At 43.7% G+C, this 24,356-nt stretch overlaps 1 protein-coding gene across 7 annotated transcripts in view; it reads left to right on the top strand.

The window, feature by feature from the left end:
* LOC129827688 (fibroblast growth factor 13-like) overlaps nucleotides 1-19,234 on the top strand; it is a 190,856-nt gene extending 171,622 nt beyond the window's left edge. For all 7 annotated transcript variants that reach the window (XM_055888749.1, XM_055888748.1, XM_055888750.1 and 4 more), the window contains 2 exons: nucleotides 12,624-12,822; nucleotides 17,357-19,234. In XM_055888749.1, coding sequence (XP_055744724.1) covers nucleotides 12,624-12,822; nucleotides 17,357-17,493 — 336 coding nt within the window. In that variant the 3' untranslated portion in view covers nucleotides 17,494-19,234. The remainder of the gene's footprint in view (nucleotides 1-12,623; nucleotides 12,823-17,356) is intronic.
* Nucleotides 19,235-24,356: the final 5,122 nt, after the last annotated feature.

The following is a 24,356-nucleotide window of genomic DNA, read 5'->3' as shown; positions in this document are numbered from 1 at the left end:
TTGCTGAAAAATACAGATAGATGGTAAAACAGGCTTTTCATGGTGTCTAAGGGAAACGATCCTCGTACACACCATTGTCACCAAGATGTGGTAAATGGTTTTACAGTGTCTGTTGATGTTCTGTATGGTATGTTTTCTAATCAGGTAGGCTATCAAAAATGTGCCATGTTACTGTGCATTTCCTTAAATTCCTCAATAGTGTTTCTCTGTGACAAATGATGACCATTGTAGTGTTCATGTTGACGTCAATGTTCTCTTTAAAATGACTAGCTAGTGTCACGACGTCCGCCGAAGTCTGTCCCTCTCCTTGTTCGGGCGGTGGTCGACGTCACCAACCTTCTAGCCATCACTGATCCATTTTTCATTTTCCATTGGTTTTGTCTTGTCTTCCTTCACACCTGGTTCCAATCCCATCAATTACATGTTGTGCATTTAACCCTCTGTTTCCCCTCATGTCCTTGTCGGAGATTGTTGTTTTGTTTGTATGTGATGTGCTATTTAGTGTTGGTGTGTGACGGGTTTTGTACCCACTTTGTTATTTTGTATATTTTGGTTGTTTTGGAGTTTTGTCAGCATTTATTAAACAACTTCGTTTATACCAAGTTTTGTTCTCCTGCGCCTGACTTCTCTGCCACCAACACGCACCCCTTACAAGCTAGTCTAAACTGTGTCTATGGTATTTTTCCAAAGGTGCCTTTGAAGTTTGGTCATTTATTTAGCTGTGGGTCACTAGGTGTAGAGTATATCACGAGGGCTCCAGTCTGAGTCTAGGAGGGGGGACTAGTGGGTATGGAGACAATAACATATAAAAGGAATGGAAACATTGTAGTTTGGGTTTCCGAATTATCATATGTTCGAATTTTGCAGATCTTACGTAATATACGGAGGTTGTGTAACAGTGTATGAAAATAATTTGGTTACTCTGACAAAAAGTTCAGCTGTGTTTGAAAATAATTTGGTTACTCTGACAAAAAGTTCAGCGGTGTTTGAAAATAATTTGGTTACTCTGACAAAAAGTTCAGCTGTGTTTGAAAATAATTTGGTTACTCTGACAAAAAGTTCAGCGGTGTTTGAAAATAATTTGGTTACTCTGACAAAAAGTTCAGCTGTGTTTGAAAATAATTTGGTTACTCTGATAAAAAGTTCAGCTGTGTTTGAAAATAATTTGGTTACTCTGACAAAAAGTTCAGCGGTGTTTGAAAATAATTTGGTTACTCTGACAAAAAGTTCAGCGGTGTTTGAAAATAATTTGGTTACTCTGACAAAAAGTTCAGCTGTGTTTGAAAATAATTTGGTTACTCTGACAAAAAGTTCAGCGGTGTTTGAAAATAATTTGGTTACTCTGACAAAAAGTTCAGCGGTGTTTGAAAATAATTTGGTTACTCTGACAAAAAGTTCAGCTGTGTTTGAAAATAATTTGGTTACTCTGACAAAAAGGTGAAAGAATGGAGGTGTGAAGTTGTACTGCTTTTAATACTGTTCTTCTTCTTCTGTTCCTGTGGGGATCCATGCCTGTGTGTATGTTTGAGTATGTGTGTTCTTCTTCTGTTCCTGTGGGGATCCATGCCTGTGTGTATGTTTGAGTATGTGGCTTCTTCTTCTGTTCCTGTGGGGATCCATGCCTGTGTGTATGTTTGAGTATGTGTGTTCTTCTTCTGTCCCTGTGGGGATCCATGCCTGCGTGTATGTTTGAGTATGTGTGTTCTTCTTCTGTTCCTGTGGGGATCCATGCCTGTGTGTATGTTTGAGTATGTGTGTGTTTGCATGGTGGAAAAAGGTTATGAGATTTCCAACCAGAAGCACAATACCTTTGCAAAATAGCTGTCCCTATCGCAGGGATCCTCTCAAGGGTCATTAACCAGCCATCGTGTGTGTTTTGTGCGTGTATGAGTGTGTGTTTGTATTTTGTATTTGCAAGAGCTTTTCCATCAGCTTAGAGCCTCCAAATCTATTCCGAACAAATTAACACATTGTAAATGTTCTTTTTATCTGGGGATAGAGGGGAAAGTGTTTTTTATTCCACTGCCACTCAGTGACTAAATACTAAAATAGTGAGGCCATTGAAAAGGGAAGGCATTTAGACAGATTTGTTTGTGAGAGAGGATAGTGAGCACCATTATCTTTGTGAGTCTCCCAGGCTTTGACACTGCTGTAAAGACACCAGCACACGGCTCAGCCTTGATTCTAATGGTGTCATTTCAGTTAGTACAATATGGGCACTGGGCGCAGACACAGGACTGGCAGCATCGATTTGTGCTCGGGCGTGAAGAATGGCGCCAATATTCTTACAGGGAAGATCAGATCCATTATGCCTTTATTTCTCGTTCCACTGCCTCACCTCGGGGGAACATTATTGGGTTTTAATTACTACTGTGCATTCATTTGATTGCAATTTCAGAGCAAATGGTAATTGATTGTGTTTTCTTTCTTGGCACGGCTACAGGAAGGCATTGAATATGCATTACCCTCTATAAAACTCACAGGGCTGTAGTATTGTGTTGTAGTGCTTGTATTGTTTTATGCCTGTAGGTGTGTTGATATTACAGATGGGCTGGGAAACCTCATGCAGCATGTCACACTCAGTGCTTGCGTCAGCCTGTAAACGTCTCCCCCCTTGCTGAAGCTATTGGGTTGTAAAGTGTTAAGGCGCTATCGCTAACCTGGACTGGGGTATCCTCCACTGCTGTAAATCTGACCCCCCCCCCCCCCCCCCCCCCCCTCCCACAGGTTCTAGAGGACTGTCTGTGATGCCTGATGAAGAGGAGTATGTGTGTTTATGTGTGTACAGTATGTGTGGCCGGTAACCTAGTGGTTAAGAGCGTTGGGCCAGTAACCGAAAGGTCGCTGGTTCGAATCCCCGAGCCAACTCTGTGAAACGTCTTCCGATGTGCCCTTGAGTAAGTCACTTAACCCTAATTGCTCCTGTTAGTCGCTCTTGGAAAGAGCGTCTGCTAAATGACTCAAATGTAAAAGTCTGTATGTAAGCAGGGTTTATGGTGAAAGACACTGCGGGTGCTGTATACATGTCTGTGGAGAGAGGCTTAAAGTGAATCAGTGAGCATAAAGGACACCTCTTAAAGGAATGGGATATGTCCTTTAAAATAGATGGATGTAGGAACGGAGAGAGTGATAGATATGATTAAAGGAGGCTGAGAGAGTGCCTGAAAAAATGATGAGGTTGAGAGATATATGGGGACAGAGGGGAAGATGGGAGAACAGTGAAAAAGAGTGAGGGGGTGAGCTATCCATTTATCTCCCTCTCTCACACACATAAACAAACACATTACTACAACAACCATCTCTTGCATGTGTTCCCCTATACATACTCCCTTACACACTCACTCAGTCAGTCACCGCCGAGGCAGGGGATACCCTATGTGGGAGGGGAGGTACAGTGAGGCAGGGGTCGGGATGGTGACAGGGAGGAGAGGAGAGGGGTGAGACCGTGGGGTTTCCCTATGTTGTAGTCACAATAAAACCAAATAAGATATGGATCATAAAGCTCCCACCAACATGACTCATTGACTGCAGTACACAACACGAGCCCCCCATAGCTACGGTGATAGGGGGGTGAGGGGGGGGGGGGTGAGAGGGGTACACAGTAAGGGTGTGTGTGTTCTCTCTCACACACCCCCTTTTAATCACAGCTTTGACATGTATCTAAGATTGATTTCCAGCCATGGCGACATGACACACTCCAAAAAAATGACTCTCCTTTATCTTTAATCTCATTGGTCACATTTAGCCTCATTGATTTTCCATGTGATAGGGCTTTAATACTGTAGGCCGTTACAGAATGATATTATTACTGTCGGCACAGTACACTATAATAGTAGCTGCCTATACTAGAAGCATATCTCTCTGCTCTCACTCTCTGATGTGTGTGAAGTCTTCCAGCTGTGCAGCATTTCAACAGGGGGACTCATCAGCTCACTACTGTCCCTCTCTGCATTGTCCTGTGCTCCAAGTAAAGCCATGTATTCTAATGGGATAATTTTAAGTCATGTACCCAAACCACCAGTCATAGACAGCCAGGCTTGGGGAGGAGAGGAGGGGGAGAAGGAGGAGAGGAGGGCAGATCATTTCCATGCAGATAGCTTTTTCTCTCCTCTCTCGTTTTTTTCTTTCTCTCTAAAATAATGTTCCCTCGCTCCAATTTGCCGAGATGTGTTTTGCTCCGTCTAGCTCTGGATAGTCGTGATTAAAATGGTGTTTGCCTTTTATCACCGCACCGTGGGTTTCACTGAACACTAGCCATTACTATTGACTGAGGGAGAAACTGATGCAGCCGCTGGAGTCATGTGGATCCAGCTGCCTCTGTCACAGAGACTCTAATAGAATAGGACTAGGGTTTCCCTCCATCTTGGCTCCTCCTTGTGTCAGATTCTTCTGTCTTCCTTAGAATAGAACAGGGGTTTCTGGAAATCCCTTCCATCTTGGCTCTAAAAGTGTCTGTGTCTATCTGAATGTCGCTGTCCTCCATAGACCCAATCTCGTTCAATAAGGCGAGGCTGGCAATCCCTTCCATTTGGCTCTCAATGTGTCTGTGTCAATCTGTATGCGCCTGTCATCCATAGCCATTCACTCCACTCCAGGGTGACTGCAGCGAGCCAAATCCACATAAGCTCATTAATGGAGGTAGAACAGGACTCCTGGCTCAAAAGCTGAGCAGCCCATCGTTTTCCCACCAAGCTGTTAGAGCACGGCACAGGAATTAATACTCGATACGCTGTTTGCTTGCCATGGTGATCACAGAGAGAGGGAGACGTGGGAGGAAGGGCAGGAGAGCGGGAAGAGAGATTGGGGAAGTGAGTAATGGGGAATGGGGGGACTCGAGAGAAAGGGTTGAAGAGCAACGAGGGAGAGAGGAAAACATACAGAAAAATAGAGAACAAGAGCAGATGTATTGCGCTAACTTACTACCTTTAAAGGAACTGCTCTCTGCCTCCACACGGCTAGACAAATGCCTGGGCTTGGCGGTCAGAGAGAGGCAGCTTGATGCATGGCCAAAGCACAGGGAAATAAAGCGCACAGCATTAGGAGAAAGATCACCATGAATGGCTCTTTAGGCTGTTGACACTTGTTTTCAGGATGTTGTTGTCCAAGTTTTTAAATTTGTTGCATTTAAACATTCAACCCAGTTTAGTATTTTGGGAAAATAACAGTCCATTTCAGCATCCTCTTCATTTGCAGCCTCCCTCTCTGTTGTTGTTGATTTTATTAATGCAATTATAATGAATTACCTTTCACCAGATAGAACTCAAAGGAGTTTAATCCGATCCCTCTCTCCGAAAGCAGATTTGCATTTCAGTACGAGGGTTTAATTGGTTTTATCTGACCTTCAAACCGAAGCATTAGCCATGGTCGCGCGCTAACGGAACAGTTATATAAGTGGAAAACTCCATCTCTGGGAAATCTTTTTAAACTGTGAAGAGCTTTTTCTGGGAGAATGGTTGAGGACTGTACTCCTTACAGAGGGAAGGAGTCTCAGTTACCCTGCTTCTCAAAAGTCAGAACAGTCAAAGACTTCTTCATCTGTCATTTAGTTCAGACACAGACCTAGACATAGAGAGACAGTACAGACACCCTGGGGGCTAGCTTGGGCTCAGTCTGTCATCAAAGGCAGAACTGACTGCAGCAGACATGGCCTCTCCCCTAACGGTCCTTGATTTCCTTGGCGTCTTGTTAGAGTAGACTGTTGATGACCAGGTTAATGACAAAAGATATTTAGCAGCCTGCATGCATATACATATACATATACATATACAACTAAGACACTTTAGAAAAGCACCAGCAAGGGGGCCATTTTTGACGCCCAAGGGTCAAAAACGATTTCCAAAACATTTTTTTTTATCCTTCTGAAATTTTAGGACTTTGTCAAGCAACTAGTTACCGACATACACTGAGTATGCCAAACCATAGGAACACCTTCCTAATATTGCATTGAAAATGACAGTATAGCCCCAAACCTAGATGACTGAGATAGCCGTTTGGATAAGGGGATTGTAAATGTAAATGACAATTGTTTTAGATATATTTTACCTTATGATCGCTGGAGACAAATGTGAAACCGGTAATATGACAGTAAGCTGCAGCACATTACCTTTTCTACTGTGAAGTTTAGGAAATGCTGGCCTTATCAATCAATCAAATGTATTTATTAAGCCCTTTTTACATCGGCCCATGTCACAAAGTGCTATACAGAAACCCAGCCTAAAACCCCAAACAGTAAGCAATGCAGATGTAGAAGCACGGTGGCTAGGAAAAACTCCCTAGAAGGCAGGAACCTAGGAAGAAACCTAGAGAGGAACCAGGCTCTAAGGGGTGGCCAGTCCTCTTCTGGCTGTGCCGGGTGGAGATTATAACAGTACATGGCCAAGATGTTCAAACGTTCATAGATGACCAGCAGGGTTAAATAATAATAATCACAGTGGTTGTAGAGGGTGTAACAGGTCAGCACCTCAGGAGTAAATGTCAGTTGGAGAGAGTCGAAAACACCAGGTGCGTTACAAGGTAGCACGTCCGGTGAACAGGTCAGGGTTCCATAGCCGCAGGCAGAACAGTTGAAACTGGAGCAGCAGCATGACCAGGAGACCTGGGGACAGCAAGGTGTCATCAGGCCAGGAAGTCCTGAGGCATGGTCCTAGGGCTCAGGTCCTCAGAGAGAAGAGAGAAAGAGAGAGACAGAGAGAGAGAATTAGAGGGATAATACTTAAATTCACACAGGACACCGGATAAGACAGGAGAAATGCTCCAGAGGGGTCGGGAGACACTGTGGCCCCGTCCGCTCAGACAGGATATAACCCCACCCACTTTGCCAAAGCCCAGCCCCCACACCATTAGATGGATATCTTCAACCACCAACCTACTACCCTGAGACAAGGCTGAGTATAGCCCACCAAGATCTCACCCACGACACGAACACGAGGGGGCGCAACCTGCAGGGATGTCATTTGGAGACTCAAGCTTCTGTAGACATGCACAAATCACAGTATAGCGCCAAACCTACCGATTTTGATTTATGATTTCTAGAAAGTTGAAATTATATGCCCAGCCTTTACTGTATAGCCACCGTTAGTAATACCCGCATACATTTAGAACTGTCACTTTAGTGTTAGTTTCCTTACATTTCGCGTCATTCCATTACATCGTTAGTTTAACTTCCTTACTTCAGTCACGTTAGTGTGGTTGTTCTTGAGGATCGCTAGCAATAGTGGATCACATTAGGCTAACGTATTACAAGTTGTGCAACCATTTGGGGCATGTAGCCTATTTGAATCATTATGGAACGCAGACCATATGTACAGTCGCAGTTTAAACCTGGAGCCTGGCGCATGGTTCACAACGACTGGTCCATTGTCATCACAGTTCCATGATTAGTGAGGATTATTAGGACAGATTTATATTTATATTTATACTGTTCAACCCCTATTGTAAACTACTCTCACCTTCCAATATTTCTAGTTTTTTTTATTATTCATGAGTACTCTGATAACCCTAAATAATATACAAGGTCAGAGTATTTTTAAATCTACCAAATTGGTGCAAAACTTTTTTACGAATATGCGTGTATTAACATGTCTTTCTTTATTTGATCCCTAATATTCTGAACCGTTCTTTTATTGTCTGTCGAGAAAATTCTCATTCAAATGAAAAGGTACACCAACTCTAAAGGGATGGCTTTAGATACCTGTACTGAAACCCCATTAGAAAATCTGTCAGCCAACAAGTGGGAGGGTTTCAGTGGTTGAATGACATTTATTCAGCATGCGCAAGGGAACCACGCTTGCAAAGCCCGTTACGCACCTGCAGGTAAGTCTTAACAGTCGTGGTGCGTGGGTAAAATCACTGGGGAAGCCAAGCCCGGGAAAAAAGCCATATTACAACCTATGTGTTGAGATAATTATGTTGTTTGCTCTATAACCTGTTAGTACATATGCCTTGCGACCGTGATATATAGGCCTAAATGCCGAGTCAATAAGAAGACACAGTGGCAGAATAAATTCAACTTCACCTTTGTTTCATCACAAAACCGGAGAGCAACTTCTGTTTGGTGAAGTCCACAAAGCATATAGCATGTAACAAACAGTTACATGGCCTACAGCATGGTCAAGCAAGTTAATGTTTCTGACATTTTCGGACTACTAAACAACTATTGAACCACGGAGAGTTACCACAAGTTGCAAAGAAAACAGGAGCTGCCTCCACTATTCCAGCACAATTTCAACATCATCCAAATTTGGCCTCCCTTGATAAAAAAAAGTACAAAATAATAGCCAATCAGCGTTGAGCTAAATTGAGTGAGCTGGCGCACCAAAAAAAAGTGTCAAGGGATGCCCTTCAATCACATAGGGCTATTATTTTATATTTTTATCAAGGGAGGCCAAATTCTCACTGGCTTCCGCTGCATTCAATGCTATGGGTGGCAGCAATGTCATACTCTTTATGACCAGACAGCATCAGATAGATGGCCTACACATACAGAGAGGCGCTGTTTAACTCACTCAGATGCTTTCTCTGGTGAGATACATTCAGCCTTTTGCGAGTTGAAGGAAAATTATGAAACACAGAGAGACGAAATAAACATGATTTTATTTGTATTATTTTGTTAATTTTGTCAATTTTTAGGGGAAGCCTGGCTGAATACCAACTACTGAGAAGTACATAGGAAATTGTACATTTCCTGAGTATGAATAGGGCCTTAGCCCTTCTAGTGTTCTCCATCGGTGTCATGGTAGCTTAGCGGTGTGCCAGGGTTGAGCTGACAGGAAGTCTCCATGGAGGTGCCATGTCACCGGCGCCGTCTGACAACAGCAGTGTTCCTGTCACCATGGTCTGGGCCAGGGCTGGCTCTGGGAGTGACAGGGACAAGGGAGGATGAGAGATGAGATGAGAATATTTATCTACACTGAAGGTGTTTTCACACTTGGTCCATTTCAGACAATTTGTGAACTCAGTGTGGTTCCCTTCATTTTTTGGGTGGAATGTGAACACTCCGAAGGAGCTCAGAACCCTCAAAAGAGCCCTGGAAGCGAACCGAGCTGAGAGCATTTTGAGAGGTAGTCCAACTACTGAGAGGTAGTCTCAAACGGGGAATATGAACACAAAGCTCTCCAGGTTCGCTTGTCATTATTCCCACACCACACAGTAGACTACTGCAACACCGTTTCCCCTGCCACAACCCCTCACATTGGTGAGGGAAGATGATGTGCAGGTTCATGGGAAAAAATGTGTGCTGTTTATGGATATTGATTAGAGATTGTCAAGGATGCACAGAAATTCAAAAATACAGTTTGTACTGACACGATGTTCAGATTATTTGTTTGCAATATGTTTATCTATAGGCTAAGATAGCTTCATAAGCTGTTTATTATTGTGGAGTTTGAATAGTGTGAGAAGACAACTTATTTGGTGAGAATCACAACATAGGTTACAAAACCAAGGTCCTTGCTATCTGGAATCCTTGTGATGTCCCAACTCTGACATTACACCATTGAAGTTAACATTTAAAATGGTTAAGGTAAGGGTTAAGTTTAGGTTAGGGTAAGGGTAAGGGTAGAGGTTAAGGGTAGGATTCAGGGTAGGGACGTCCCAAGGATTTCAGATAACGCTAACCACAAAATCAATGCTAGCACAACGCTACATCAATGCTAGCACAACGCTACATCAATGCTAGCACAATGCTACATCAATGCTGAATGTCTGAAAAAGATCTTGGTTCCTTTCTAAACATAGCAATGTGAATGTAATGAGGACTCAGACCACAAAATAGGTGAAGTGTGAACTGGCAAAAGAGTTGACTCCTCATTCAAAGGCAAGGTGAATACACAGAGAACGGAGTTCTTTTCTTTAACTGTAAGTGGACTATACATGTGTAGAGACTCCAGCCCAGAGTGGGAGTGAATGTATGACTACACGAGCACGCACATGTGCATTTAATCTAGTGTTGCACTCCCTTTTGTTTATTTTTGAGGAATAATATGTTGAATAGGAACTCTCCAGAGAGTAGTATTGTGTTGGGAAAGCCTGATGGCATTATTGATGACTGGGTGACTGATAGTCAGTGGTGTAAAGTACTTTAGTAAGAATACTTTAAAGTACCACTTAAGTCATTTTTTTGAGTATCTGTACTTTATGTATATTTGACAACTTTTACTTCACTTTCCCTGACACAAGCTTAATTTTCCCTGACACCCAAAAGTACTCGTTACATTTTGAATGCTTAGCAGGACAGGAAAATTGTCTAATTTACGCATTTATCAAGAGAACATCCCTGGTCATCCCTATTGCCTCTGATCTGGCAGACTCACTAAACACACATGCTTCGTTTGTAAATGATATCTGACTATTGAAGTTTTCCCCTGGCTATCCGTAAATAAATAAAACAAGAAAATTGTGCCATCTGGGTTGCTTAATATACGGGAATTTGAAATGATTTATACTTTTGATACTTAAGTATATTTAAAAAACAAATACTTTAAGACTACTCAAGTAGTATTTTACTGGCTGACTTTCACTTGAGTCATTTTCTTTTAAGGTATCTGTAATTTTACTCCACTGGTGATAGTTTGTCATGATCACACAACAGATCCATCCATCCATCTTATGACTGACATCCACTATGGTACAACTGAGCAATACTAGCTTGTCCCAGTCTGAAAAACATGTAAATTCCCCCCTTTCTAAAGCGTTTGCCAAGTTGCCATAGGACTGCCATTACAGTATAACCCAGTGTAGTAAAAAAAAAATCTAAGTTTTCCTTTCTCCCTGGTGATTACTTGATTGATCAATGTCATTGATTTACCAGAGTCCACATGCCTGTTGTGCGAGGCGGGAGAGAAATTAGAGGCTCTATTCAATCTGTGAAGATTAGATTCCGTGATAGAAAAGCAAAGGTTATTTCCCATTGAGCCGACATATGCAGTGTTTACCGTGAACGCAGTCTCCGCTAAAACGGGAACATGGCCTTTAAATTTCAATCACGCTGTTGAGCTGAACTTCAGTGATGCGGATTAAATAGAGCCCTAAGGGTAGCCGATCCTACAACACCCAAGATTTGCCGAACATACAGGTTACTTTTTTTAAATCCTTTTTTCGTGACTTGGTAGTTACAGTCTTGTCCCATCGCGGCAACTCCCCTACAGACTTGGGCGAGGCGAAGGTTGAGAGCCACGCGTCCTCCGAAACACGTAATGACGCCTCAAGCACTGCCTTAAACCGCTGCCTTAGACCGCAAAACATACAGGTTCTTAAAGTGACAAAATAAAGTCAACCGGTTGCAAGACTTAGGTATTAAGCCTAGCCAATGAGCACACAGGAGAGACCAACATTTAATATACTAACAAAAACAGGTTCTGGTGCAGGGTCAAGGGAAGCACTACCTAAACATGAATTCAACTTCAAATGAAGAAAAATCTCTATATATTCTCTCAACTTAGTCAGCCAGTCACACACTAACAACCAGCCTCATGGAAACTTCCCCCTCAAACAACAAAGAGATCTTATTTAAAGAAACAGTCAGCCAATGAAATGACAGGATCAATCAATCAATTAGGCCGAGGCGCGCATGATAAGCAATGTCGGCTCATTGTCACACCTGTGACAGTTGTTCCAGGTCTAAATGAGTTCCTGATTAGACAAGAAGAGTGAGAAACCAGCATAACTTCCAACCACGTCTCAGATTTGAATACCCCAGGTTTAGTTTATTGGTGTTTCTTCCACTGTGGACTGAATGTGTAGATGGTTCCCAGGCAGAAAGCAGTTGCAAGGTCATTCGGAGACGACAGAGAAAGCAAGAACAGTGCTTTAGTACGGTAGTATAGCAGCGGTTGTCTCAACAGATAATTCCATCTCCCTATATTATAGAAAACTCCAATAGGGACGACTTCGCAAAATGGAGTGCAATACACACAGGCACGTGTGCTTGTGAGGACGCACAAACACACACATGCATATATATATACACACACACACACACACACACACACACACACACACACACACACACACACACACACACACACACACACACACACACACACACACACACACACACCATCTGAACCTGTTTATGCCCACTGCTGGGAGAGGGCAATAGTTTGGTGAAGGATTGACTAATGCATAGTAATCATGTCTTCTATTACAAAGCCTCTGCAGAGGAAACATCCTCCAAAAAATGTAATTATTAATTGTCCCATATATTATTAAAACTGCAGAGTAAAATTATAATTAACGTTTAATCTTATGTTTAATTAATGGTACTTTGTATTTATGGCATAAAGCTATTAATTATTTGCAATGATGAACATAGAAGCTTTTGAAAATACCGTGGTAATTTGGTAAGCATTGAGAGCTGTATGTCTTGAATCAGATGCTGTATAAGGATTGTTCAACCCTTGAGTGTGTGTAAGTGTGTGTACTCTCTGAGCAAGGGTGTGTGTTTGAGTCTTGCCTTCACCTCCTGTTCTTATGTAATGATGCTTCTTATCTCAGTGCCTCTCATTTACTAAAAATCAAGAGATGAGGACTCTTAAAACCTCCCTCATCAGTGTCCCGCCCTCTCCTTCAGCCAAGGCTCATCCTGTCTTCTCTCTCTCTCTCTCCCTCCCTCTCTCTCTCCTCAGGAACACTTCACCCCGGAGTGTAAGTTCAAAGAGTCTGTGTTTGAGAACTACTACGTGACCTACTCCTCCATGATCTACAGACAGCAGCAGTCTGGTAGGGGCTGGTACCTCGGTCTGAATAAAGAGGGGGAGATAATGAAGGGGAACCACGTGAAGAAGAACAAGCCAGCAGGCCACTTCCTTCCCAAGCCTTTGAAAGGTGAGTCTGTCCATCTTTTTAACTATACGGTGCTTGGCTCTATTTTGAAGACAATGGAGAAAAATAGGGAAAGGTTTCTTAGGAAACTTTACTTAAAAAAAATAAGTTTGTTGATTATTCTCCCAAGGCCATTACATTGCAATTGAACGTTTATTGGTATTTCACTATGGCCTGGAGAACTGAGCTTTGGCAGCGGTTATTTGTATGAATGGGAGACTTTCCCCCCAAAAACACAAGGCTTCTCTTTGATTAAAGGTCCCTGTTCCCTTTACCTATTCTCCCTCTCTTCCCCTCCCTCAATGTGGGTAGTATCTCCCTACGGCTCGGAGAAAGGCTGCTCTCAGCTACCCAGCCGCTGGGTGTTCTGCTCGGAGGCGATGGTGTGTGAGCAGGGCTATTGAGCGCTTCCCAAAAGCCATTCATACTTCACTGGAGCCAGACAGTGGAAAAGGCAATGGCAATGTCCATGGCAAAAAGCTGCGGGAATGATAAAATTCTGCCTGTTTTGAATAGTGACAGCTAGGCTTTTTAACGCTAATGTCATGGCCAACCAGGCCAGGTGCCTCATGGGAGGAGAGGGAAAGAGGGGTATGATTGGGTGCTGGATAGATGGATCTGTTCATGTTAAAAATGCCAAGCCTCTTTCATCTAGATCAACACACAGGCTTACCTGAAGGAGAAAACAGAGCGTGAGAAAGCATCAGTACTCCACTTCCACAAGATGAAAGGATGAGCTTTCAGATGAAAATTCCTCCTCAAAGTAAAAGATCCACTAGCGACCCAAATTACTCAACCGACAAGAAATGAGCACCGAGCGGCGAGCAATTTATGTAAAAAAAATGATCAGATGTTCAGTCGTTCTGTCATTTGGATGTCAGTTCCAAGCTCCTTTTATGGTTACAATTTACAGACTAAAGAGAGAGTGTCACAAATACATTGCTATCCCGTTCATGTACGTTCTGAAAATCACGGTTAAAAAAGTCAAATAAGTTGTAGTGCCTAAATGAGGGCAGGAGGGCATTGGAGAGTGATGCACTGGGCATTGAATCCCTTTCAAGCCCTTTTTCACAAGGGCAGAAAGGAACAGCAAACAGGCAGCTGTAATGACGATGATGCTTTCTCTCCCAGGTTGGCTGGTCTGTTCTCATCCACAGACCAATCGACCAGTAGCTCATTAAAAATCCACATCACTGCTCACTGAGATCACAGGGTTGCATTTAACAGCCCGACCAGTGGGCCCAAACAGAGCAATAGCCAGAGAATGATCGCAGAGAGAGAGATGAAGGGTGAGAGAGAGAGAGATGAAGGGTGAGAGAGAGAGAGATGAAGGGTGAGAGAGAGAGATGAAGGGTGAGAGAGAGAGATGGAGGGTGAGAGAGAGATGGAGGGTGAGAGAGGGAGAGGTATGACGGGTGAGGGAGAGAGAGCTATGAAGGCTGAGGGAGAGAGAGGTATGAAGGGTGAGAGAGAGAGAGAGAGAGGTACGAAGGGTGAGGGAGAGAGAGAGAGGTATGAAGGGTGAGGGAGAGAGAGAGAGGTATGAAGGGTGAGGGAGAGGGAGAGAGAGAGAGGTATGACGGGTGAGGGAGAGAGAGAGAGGTATGACGGGTGAGGGAGAGAGAGAGAGGTATGAAGGGTGAGGGAGAGAGAGGTATGAAGGGTGAGGGAGAGAGAGAGGTATGAAGGGTGAGGGAGAGAGAGAGGTATGAAGGGTGAGGGAGAGAGAGAGAGGTATGAAGGGTGAGGGAGAGAGAGAGGTATGAAGGGTGAGGGAGAGAGAGAGATATGAAGGGTGAGGGAGAGAGAGAGAGAGAGAGGTATGAAGGGTGAGGGAGTGAGAGAGAGGTATGACGGGTGAGGGTGAGGGAGAGAGTGAGAGAGGTATGAAGGGTGTGAGAGAGAGATAGGTATGAAGGGTGAGGGAGGGAGAGAGAGAGAGAGGTATGAAGGGTGAGGGAGAGAGAGAGAGAGGTATGAAGGGTGAGGGAGAGAGAGAGAGAGGTATGAAGGGTGAGGGAGGGAGAGAGAGAGAGAGGTATGAAGGGTGAGGGAGAGAGAGAGAGAGGTATGAAGGGTGAGGGAGAGAGAGAGAGGTATGAAGGGTGAGGGAGAGAGAGAGGTATGAAGGGTGAGGGAGAGAGAGATATGAAAGGTGAGGGAGAGAGTGAGAGAGGAATGAAGGGTGAGGGAGAGAGAGAGGTATGACGGGTGAGGGAGAGAGAGACCGATATGAAGGGTGAGGGAGAGAGAGAGGTATGAAGTGAGGGAAAGAGAGAGAGAGGTATGAAGGGTGAGGGAGAGAGAGAGGTATGAAGGGTGAGAGAGAGAGGTATGAAGGGTGAGAGAGAGAGGTATGAAAGGTGAGAGAGAGAGAGAGAGAGGTATGAAGGGTGAGGGAGAGAGAGAGGTATGAAGGGTGAGGGAGAGAGAAGTATGAAGGGTGAGAGAGAGATATAGAGGTATGAAGGGTGAGGGAGCGAGAGAGAGAGTTATGAAGGGTGTGAGAGAGAGAGAGTTATGAAGGGTGAGAGAGAGAGATAAAGGTATGAAGGGTGAGGGAGAGAGAGAGAGGTATGAAGGGTGAGGGAGGGAGAGAGAGGTATGAAGGGTGAGGGAGAGAGAGAGAGGTATGAAGGGTGAGAGAGAGATAGAGAGAGGTTTGAAGGGTGAGGGAGAGATAGAGAGAGGTTTGAAGGGTGAGGGAGAGAGAGAGAGGTATGAAGGGTGAGGGAGAGAGAGAGAGGTATGAAGGGTGAGGGAGAGAGAGAGAGGTATGAAGGGTGAGGGAGAGAGAGAGAGGTATGAAGGGTGAGGGAGAGAGTGAGGGAGATGAAGGGTGAAGGAGAGAGTGGGAGATGTATGAAGGGTGAGGGAGAGAGTGAGAGATGTATGAAGGGTAAGGGAGAGAGAGGTATGAAGGGTGAGGGAGAGAGATGGATGAGGGAGAGAGAGGTGTGAAGGGTGAGGGAGAGAGAGGTATGAAGGGTGAGGGAGGGAGAGAGAGAGGTATGAAGGGTGAGGGAGAGAGAGAGAGGTATGACGGGTAAGGGAGAGAGATGTATGAAGGATGAGGGAGAGAGAGGTATGAAGTGTGAGGGAGATAGGTTTGAAGGGGGAGAGAGAGAGAGGTATGAAGGGTGAGGGAGAGAGAGGTATGAAGGGTGAGGCAGAGAGAGAGAGAATGACAATGTGTGAGAATAATAGGAATAGGAGTTCTTGTGCATGATTGTTTTAAGATTGTTTTATGTCAAGAAACCGCAAATGGCTAAATAATGTAATCAAAATAAAGGAAATAGGGGAGCTCGCTTTCATCTCCAGAAAATGTTAAACATACAATACATTGCTTTCATTCCGAAACTACAAATCAGGCCAAAAAGGCAAATTTCTCTCAGAACCCAAATGCCAGATCTAGTTCTTCGATATGGGATGCAGAGAGAGAATACAGAGAGAGAGAATAAAGAGAGAGAGAGAGAATAAAGAGAGAGAGAGAGAATAAAGAGAGAGAGAGAGAATAAAGAGGGAGAGAGAGAATAAAGAGGGAGAGAGAGAATAAAGAGGGAGAGAGAGAATAAAGAGAGAGAGAGAGAATAAAGAGAGAGAGAAAGAATAAAGCATTTGTTCCAGCAGCCCATAAAGATCTAGAGGCAGCAGCAATACCAGCCGACCAATTAAGGAGCCGTCTCTGCATTTCAACCATCTCCACCAGCCGCTCCTCGCTCCCCCTCTCCTCTTCGCTCTGGTTCCAGTCCACGAGTCTCAGCCCACGGCCTTTAATTTTACCCATCCGTGTGTGTGTGTGTTAAGGTGCTAGGTCAAAGAGGGAGAGATACAGTAGAGAGAGAGATGGAGGGATGATTGGAGGAAAGTAAAAGCGTATATATGAACTAAGGATGACCAGCCCAGCGGTGAGATGGACCCTGACCTCTAGGTCATCCTTCCTGAATTATAGTTCCTTAATGCTGTGGATAATAAGCCCAGCATCGATCCCACACAGCTTCCCACTTAAGTCCACTATTGATTGACTTGTTGCTTTGTGTGTACCCTGCTGTTATCACCAAAAAAGCAAGGCAACGTCAAGCCCCAGGAGGGCCGCACATTAAAACACTCTGGCTGTTTTAGGAGTGGCTCCTAAAGACTAAAGAGATCAGAACCTCTAAGGTGACTGGTGTTTCTTCTGAAAGGTTTCCGAGATGCAGACAACGCTGCTTTAACTTTTACAAGCTCCTGAATAACTAATGTAAGGCAGTGTCTATAAGTACTTTCTACCCTCTAAAAATAACTTGTCCTGATATTTTTGTTGGTGCTTATGGCAGGGTGTACATTCTGTTATGAGCTACAGTGACAGGATCAGAGGGAGTTGAGCAATAGAAGAGAATAGAATATAACTTGGTCCGACCAAAGAGGAAAACCTGAATCTCCAGATGGACAATACAATTATATTCTAGTGTATTCTTTTGTATTCTATTCTACTGCTCAACTCCATCTATACTAGCAGCCATGTGTCTTACCATTCTCCTGTCTGTCTGTCCCACAGTGGCCATGTACAGGGAGCCCTCTCTCCACGACCTGACAGAGTTCTCACGCTCCGGTAGCGGCACGCCCACCAAGTCCCGGAGCGCCTCGGCCGTGCTCAACGGAGGCAAGACGGTGAGCCAGAACGAATCCACGTAGCTGGGTGGTGGCGTGGCGGGCCGGGGCGGACGAAGAAGACACCTTACCTCCAGAAGAGCGTGACTTCCAAGCAGACTTCTCTCTCCAAAACCATTGGCGGTTCAGGACAACTTTACGACTACTAAACACCACCACCAATCAGTCACCACACTTGATTAGGTTCCATTCAAACAATATTTCTTTATCTTTCAACAGCCAACCAAATTACACCGTGGACTTTGTTTGCAAAACGCTAGGCTATTTTGAAACGCCATTTGAGAACCCCATTTTCTGTTGGCGACTCTGGTGGTAATGACTGTGTACCAGTTAGCTCATCTTTTAAGGTTTCTTACTTCCTGCAGATAACGACTTCTTTTACTTATAGGTCCTGATCATATAGACACCTACCCGGTCATATCCTACCCGGCAGGCAGGCAGGTAGAGAGGCAGGCAGGCGGTCAGGGCAACCGGTGAGGGGCTGCAGTGGGTAGAGGAGTGCCCTGTTTCTGTGTGTCATCCATGATGCTTCTGTGAATACGAAGCCGTTCCCCATGAGGGAGTGCAGCCCTAGCGAAGCTGCAACCGCAGCCAGATATAACAGTAGCTCTCCTGCACACGCTCAGAAGAGATTTGAGCTCTCTAGCATAAAACAACAATAAAGGGAAAAGCGTGTGGCACTCTGAGCGACGACACCATAGCTGCAACTTTGCTTGCTAATTTTCCAAATTAGCGGAGAGCTTTTTATTTTTGATTGTTTTTTCCCTCTTGTTCCCTCTTCAGTATTTGTGTTTTTGTAGCCGTCTCCACAGTTAACGGGGTTCCAGCACACCAAAGACAGAGCTGAAAGACTGTCCCTTTAAGCAGTCAAGCCAAGCCAGTATACAGGCGCAGCTGGAGGTGTTGAGTTATTTTTAAAATTGTACATTTTTGATGAGAGAAAGAAAGAAAAGTGAACAAAGAGAATGAGGAAGAAAGGAAGTAGGAAGGCTTGTCAATGTTCTAGAAAGTGTTTTTTGCTGAAGGGAAAGAGACTATATATTGCTCGTGAGCTCTAGGGTTGAGTTGAGGTATGAATCGACTGTTCAATGTCCTTTTGTTTCTGTTGTGTTACATTGTATTCTGTCTTCAGTCCCCATGGTCTGTTCTCCAGTCCAGTGCTTGTGTCATGCCTTGCCCCCTCCTCTTTTGTTGGCTCTTATTGGCTGATTCAGTTCACCATATGAGGATATGGTGATGGCCCCCACCCAGGACTTGTTTCGTGTTTGAGTAACTTATCGTAGTGACAATTTTCTAAATAAATTTAAAAAATACTGTGGAATTTTAGGTGGCTTAAACATTTTATAGGATATGTCATGTTTGTAAAAGTAAAAAACAAACAAAAAAACGTCCCTTTCTTGCACAAAAACACGGTTGTGTACAAAGACGACCCTTTTTGTGGGCTAAGTGCTCTAAGTTTCCCTTCGGCTACATACCTTGTTCATATGGAACATGCTACTGGGAAGCGGTTTTTTTTTCTTTCCTTTCCTTTGTTTTTTAGGTGAACCTCTGTTGCATGGGAGACAGCGGGGAACTCTGGACGACAGAGCTATAGTGCATGATGTAGGCTATGTGTATTAACCCCATGTTGGATCATGTGTTCCGAACTACCAGGATAAAACTGAAAAACAACCAGTTCAGCCTGCTACCTTCCAAGTTGTTTATTATTTGTTGTCTGCACAAAATGCACTGAATAAAATGTTTCTATTAAGATATACTTTTAAAACGTGTCTTCTCCGTTCTTTTCGTGCTAATGTACTCCACACACTTCTCCCCATTCTGTTCACAGCAGATCCAATGCATCATTTCCACTAAACATTTCTGTAAAATCGAAGTACATCGCACATTGTACAAAGTATCCTACCAGTACATTGAATGGGATACTATACCAGTGAATAAGAAGATGAAAAATCGGCACAGTTCAAGGTAGATAATGATGCAGACAGGCGTTGTAATGTTGCATGGCTGATATGCAGCTAGGCAGGGCTGGAGTACGATAACCTAACCCTGCTGGCCCTGAGGAGTTAATGATCTGAGCAGAAGAAAGCCAGGCCATGTCCTCCTCCTATTCTCTTATCCTATTGGCCTCTGGACACAGATGAATCACCCGGAGCCACACACACACACACAACCAGGATTGGGCTTTAATTGCCTGCAGAGTCAAGGCTCCAGTACAGGCTTATATAGCCCTCGCCTCACCAGCCCACAGCCAAGGCCCATTCTACGTAATGAATCAATATCTCCAATGGACATCTGGAGCTGAGGATGTTTCCTGGAATAGCCCATGTGAAAGAGACACTGATCCAAGGTCAGTTTACAATTTTAGACCCCAATGGGTAAAGGTGCACTATGCAGAAATCCATCTGCCATTTCCTGGTTGCTAAAATTCTATTAGTTTGCCTGATTTCAGTGTGTGACAAAACAAGCAAGTATAGTGCATAGCTGTGGGGTTAAATGCTGGGGGGTTTTCTTCACAAAAGTAGTGCACTGGGCCTTTATTAGTCCTGTATTAGCAGACCCATATAGCAGTCTGTAGCGCGACTGTTTGAAGCTTGTGTACAAAACAGAAACTAAAAGAAGCAAAAACTAAACTCAAGAATGGGAAGCAGAGAAATAGCACATATAGAACAGATTTAAAGCTTCTTTGACTGGCTTTCAATGAGAATGACAGATCTAGACTTGACAGATCCATTTTCTATGTGAATTTGGTCAGTTTGCCCAAAAAGTTACATATTGCAGCTTCAAGGTTAGGATATGGGAGGCATGTCTACTCAGAACTCATAGCACAAGACACTAGAATCCTGAGCCATCAGTATGTTTTCTCCTCTAAACGAGGAGCCTTACACGCAAGGCACGCACAAACCTTGATGTAATTAGCCCCGACAGAGGGTCCACTCCCATTGGATGGGGAAATGTCTGGCCTGCCTGGTGGAACACTCCAGTTAGGCAATATGTTTTGCATCCATGCCTGTCTGTGGAACGTAATGCGGCGCTAATGCTAATTGGGAGGCTAAAGCTTCCCATATGCTTCCCAGCTGAAACCGTTTTCATGACGAAATGCTATGACGTTTTTGTTAGTTTTGGTCTTCGGCAGGTTTACTGTCGTCAGTGATTGGTCAACAGTACTACTCCTAGTGTTCGTTTTGGTCTTCGGCAGGTTTACTGTCGTCAGTGATTGGTCAACAGTACTACTCCTAGTGTTCGTTTTGGTCTTCGGCAGGTTTACTGTCGTCAGTGATTGGTCAACAGTACTACTCCTAGTGTTCGTTTTGGTCTTCGGCAGGTTTACTGTCGTCAGTGATTGGTCAACAGTACTACTCCTAGTGTTAGTTTTGGTCTTCGGCAGGTTTACTGTCGTCAGTGATTGGTCAACAGTACTACTCCTAGTGTTCGTTTTGGTCTTCGGCAGCTTTACTGTCGTCAGTGATTGGTCAACAGTACTACTCCTAGTGTTCGTTTTGGTCTTCGGCAGGTTTACTGTCGTCAGTGATTGGTCAACAGTACTACTCCTAGTGTTAGTTTTGGTCTTCGGCAGGTTTACTGTCGTCAGTGATTGGTCAACAGTACTACTCCTAGTGTTCGTTTTGGTCTTCGGCAGGTTTACTGTCGTCAGTGATTGGTCAACAGTACTACTCCTAGTGTTCGTTTTGGTCTTCGGCAGCTTTACTGTCGTCAGTGATTGGTCAACAGTACTAATCCTAGTGTTCGTTTTCATTCAAGGAGAGATGACTAGTTTTCATGCACATTTGTCCACTTGAGAAATCGAGACGTTGGGACTATACGGTTTTATCTGCTCAAAGCATAGTTCTGAGACATTTAGCATCAAGGTTTTCCCGTCACAGATCTTAGAACTGTTTTGTAGTGATTTTTGTTAGGGGGGTGCAATCGCAGATAGAACCTTATGGTTCTGAAATGTCAATCTGCGTTCAGCCATGAGATTTTATCTGGCACAGAATGTTACAATTATTTCAATAGATAAGTACAGACATGTAATGATTAAATAAAGAGAATACCCTTCCTTCTTTCTAATCACATCCTCAAATATATTAATTCATGTTCATCACACATTTGTTCAAGTAATAGTTCCATAAAATGGCAAATTAACTATTATCCTATGGATAACTAGCAACATTGCTAACACTTAGCTCTAGATGAGCAAACTGATATATTTTTTCTGGTCTCTGACACACAAAGTCAGTAAACTACTTGTTATTAATCAATAAAATGTGGTAAGTTTGAATTTTTGTAAAATACCCCTTCCGTGGAAGGTTTCGTATTGCTATAGAACAGGACAAAAGCAATGCCTGTCCTAAGGGCATTTAAAGAAAATTTCACCATTTGTCAACTTCATATTCATCATTTCCAGCGCCATCCCAAAATCAACATATGTGAAAATGGCACATTTATAGGTTTTGTACTAAAAAAAATACAGAGGGAGACAAGCATTTCCAATGACATCATCGGTGTGCATCACGTGATTTTAACCAATTATGAGAGGGCATTGCCTACTAATTCTTCTTTAGTACAAAACATTTGCTAGAGATGATGAATATGAAGGTGAAAAATTGTGAAATGTCTCTTTATACAAGGCACCTGTATTCATGTGTTTATACCATATAGAGCTTAAGTTATGGCCATTCTTCTGAAACATTGGTAAAATAAACAAATAAATTAAAGTCATTTAAAAAGAGGACCCAAAACCTATGATAAAGGATTTGGGACAATAAGGTTCTATCTGCAATGAGTATTTTGAGATGAGTATTTTTCAAGTCTCAGATCTCAGTACTGTTTTGTGATGTCTTCCTCTTTCATGGCTCAATAAGTATACACATAGTTATTTTTGATTGACAACCCAGCATGGTGGGATTGGATTGCAGATAGAACCTTATAGCAACAAGTTAAAGGTGTTTGCACAGATAGAACTTTCAGATCGTAAATGAACTTTTTCAAAAATCGGGCAACATACAGTATCTCACATGTAAAGGACCACCTAAAGAGCAACTCTACGTGAAGAACTCATTTTCACCAACATGTCAACTAGAACCTTACAGTCCCAAGGTCACGAAATACTGCACCAAACATCCTAGATCAAAAATTGCTCGAATAAGACGTACTTGGCCAAAACGTCAAAAGGAACTACAGATTTCTTGATTTATCTCAGATTAAGTCGGTCTATTTTGAGGAAGTGGATACTGGATATGTTGCTGCGGCGTCTCGAGGCACAAATAGTAATATTGCCGCTTTCTTTCAAGTGAAGAGAGTATATTAGGCAGACGTTTTGCTGGGAGAAAACCAAACCTTGTCTGCGGCGCCGTTACCCTCAGCGAGGACAGACAGAGCAGGAGGTTGACGTGAATCGTGAGACGATGACACAGAACATGACAGGACTAATGAGGCCCACGTCTCCTTGACCTCTCGTCCCTCCCTCCCTCAAACAAGAGGTCTTGTAGATGATCAATATCCTCTGTTCGGGTGTCACTGCTACGCTCCCCAGCAAGAAAACCAAAAATTGTCACTTCAACAGGAGGAACTAACAAAGAGTCACTGACAACATCCAAAAGGAAACAGGTGGGGTTTTAGGAGGGGTTCTGAAAGACACTCATGGGGGTGTCCACTGAAAGTTGACTGGCAACAAGAACTGGGACCGAAAAGACACCCACCATGAGCGCCCACTAAATTTGCCCAAGTACAGGCTAACAAAAACAGGGAAGATCAGATAAATGATTGTTTTTCTAGAAATTAAATATGGAGAGCCAACTTAAGGCCCAACTCAAGACAACTGGACAACTGGGCTAGCCACTCTTAAATATCACCTGGGCCAGCACAGGTGAAGCACCTTCTGACTAATGAGATGGAAAAAGCTAATACAGGTGTAACACATACTGACTAACGAGGTGACACCAATTGGTGCACCCCATGTGCTAAAGCGCTAGCAACAAAATATACATGGAATAACCAAAGCCTGTAATAGTCACCAATTTAGCATGTCAGGAATTATAAGGGTGAAATACATAAAACCATAGCTAGGATTACTAGGAAACGTAACCTAACATTTGATTCCTGAAGAATTAGGACAGATTTCCCTTGTAAAATAGATTTTAATCTCAATAGGATCATCTTTATGAATAAAGGATAAACACAAATAAATGCGTGATCATATCAGCTCGTTTTTTGTGACAACTTGATTGCCAAGATGCCAAGATGCCAAGATGTCAGCATGCCATGCAGTGGACTAATCTGCATTTGCAGGAGTGTTTACAAGTGTCTGCTGGCTTGGCTAGCTAGCCTCTACTACTGTTATGTCATTGGCTCATTAGAAACAGGTCCAATTATTCATCGCCTCTCATTCATCATACACCATGACCAAACTTTTATAAGAGCACTACATCACACACTTTGACATGCAATCTCACTGCTATGACATGCACTCTTGGGCATTAGGGCTATTTGCCAACAGTACAAGATGGTCACACCAGGTGGCTTTTAATCCAGACGTACACAAACACACGCCTGGGTTCAACGTGTCTTCTCATGCTGGTCTGTCACCATACAGCATATCCTCAAGCCTCAAGCCTCAAGCCAGGCCTCAAGCCTCAAGCCAGTTGCATTATAGAGGCATTAGAGGGGCGTTATAGGGGAATTATGGGGTCATTTGGGGGGAAAGGAACAGTGGAGGACTCCATCTCCAACAGCTGAAAGGCTCTCCAGTCTCCACCTATAATTTTAGTGAACTCTAATCTGAAGGCGCACGCACGCACGCACGCACGCACGCACGCACGCACGCACGCACGCACGCACGCACACACACACACACACACACACACACACACACACACACACACACACAC

This window comes from Salvelinus fontinalis, chromosome 29, assembly GCF_029448725.1.
Source record: "Salvelinus fontinalis isolate EN_2023a chromosome 29, ASM2944872v1, whole genome shotgun sequence".
Lineage (NCBI taxonomy): Eukaryota > Metazoa > Chordata > Actinopteri > Salmoniformes > Salmonidae > Salvelinus > Salvelinus fontinalis.
This window is presented reverse-complemented; position numbering and strand designations above follow the sequence as displayed.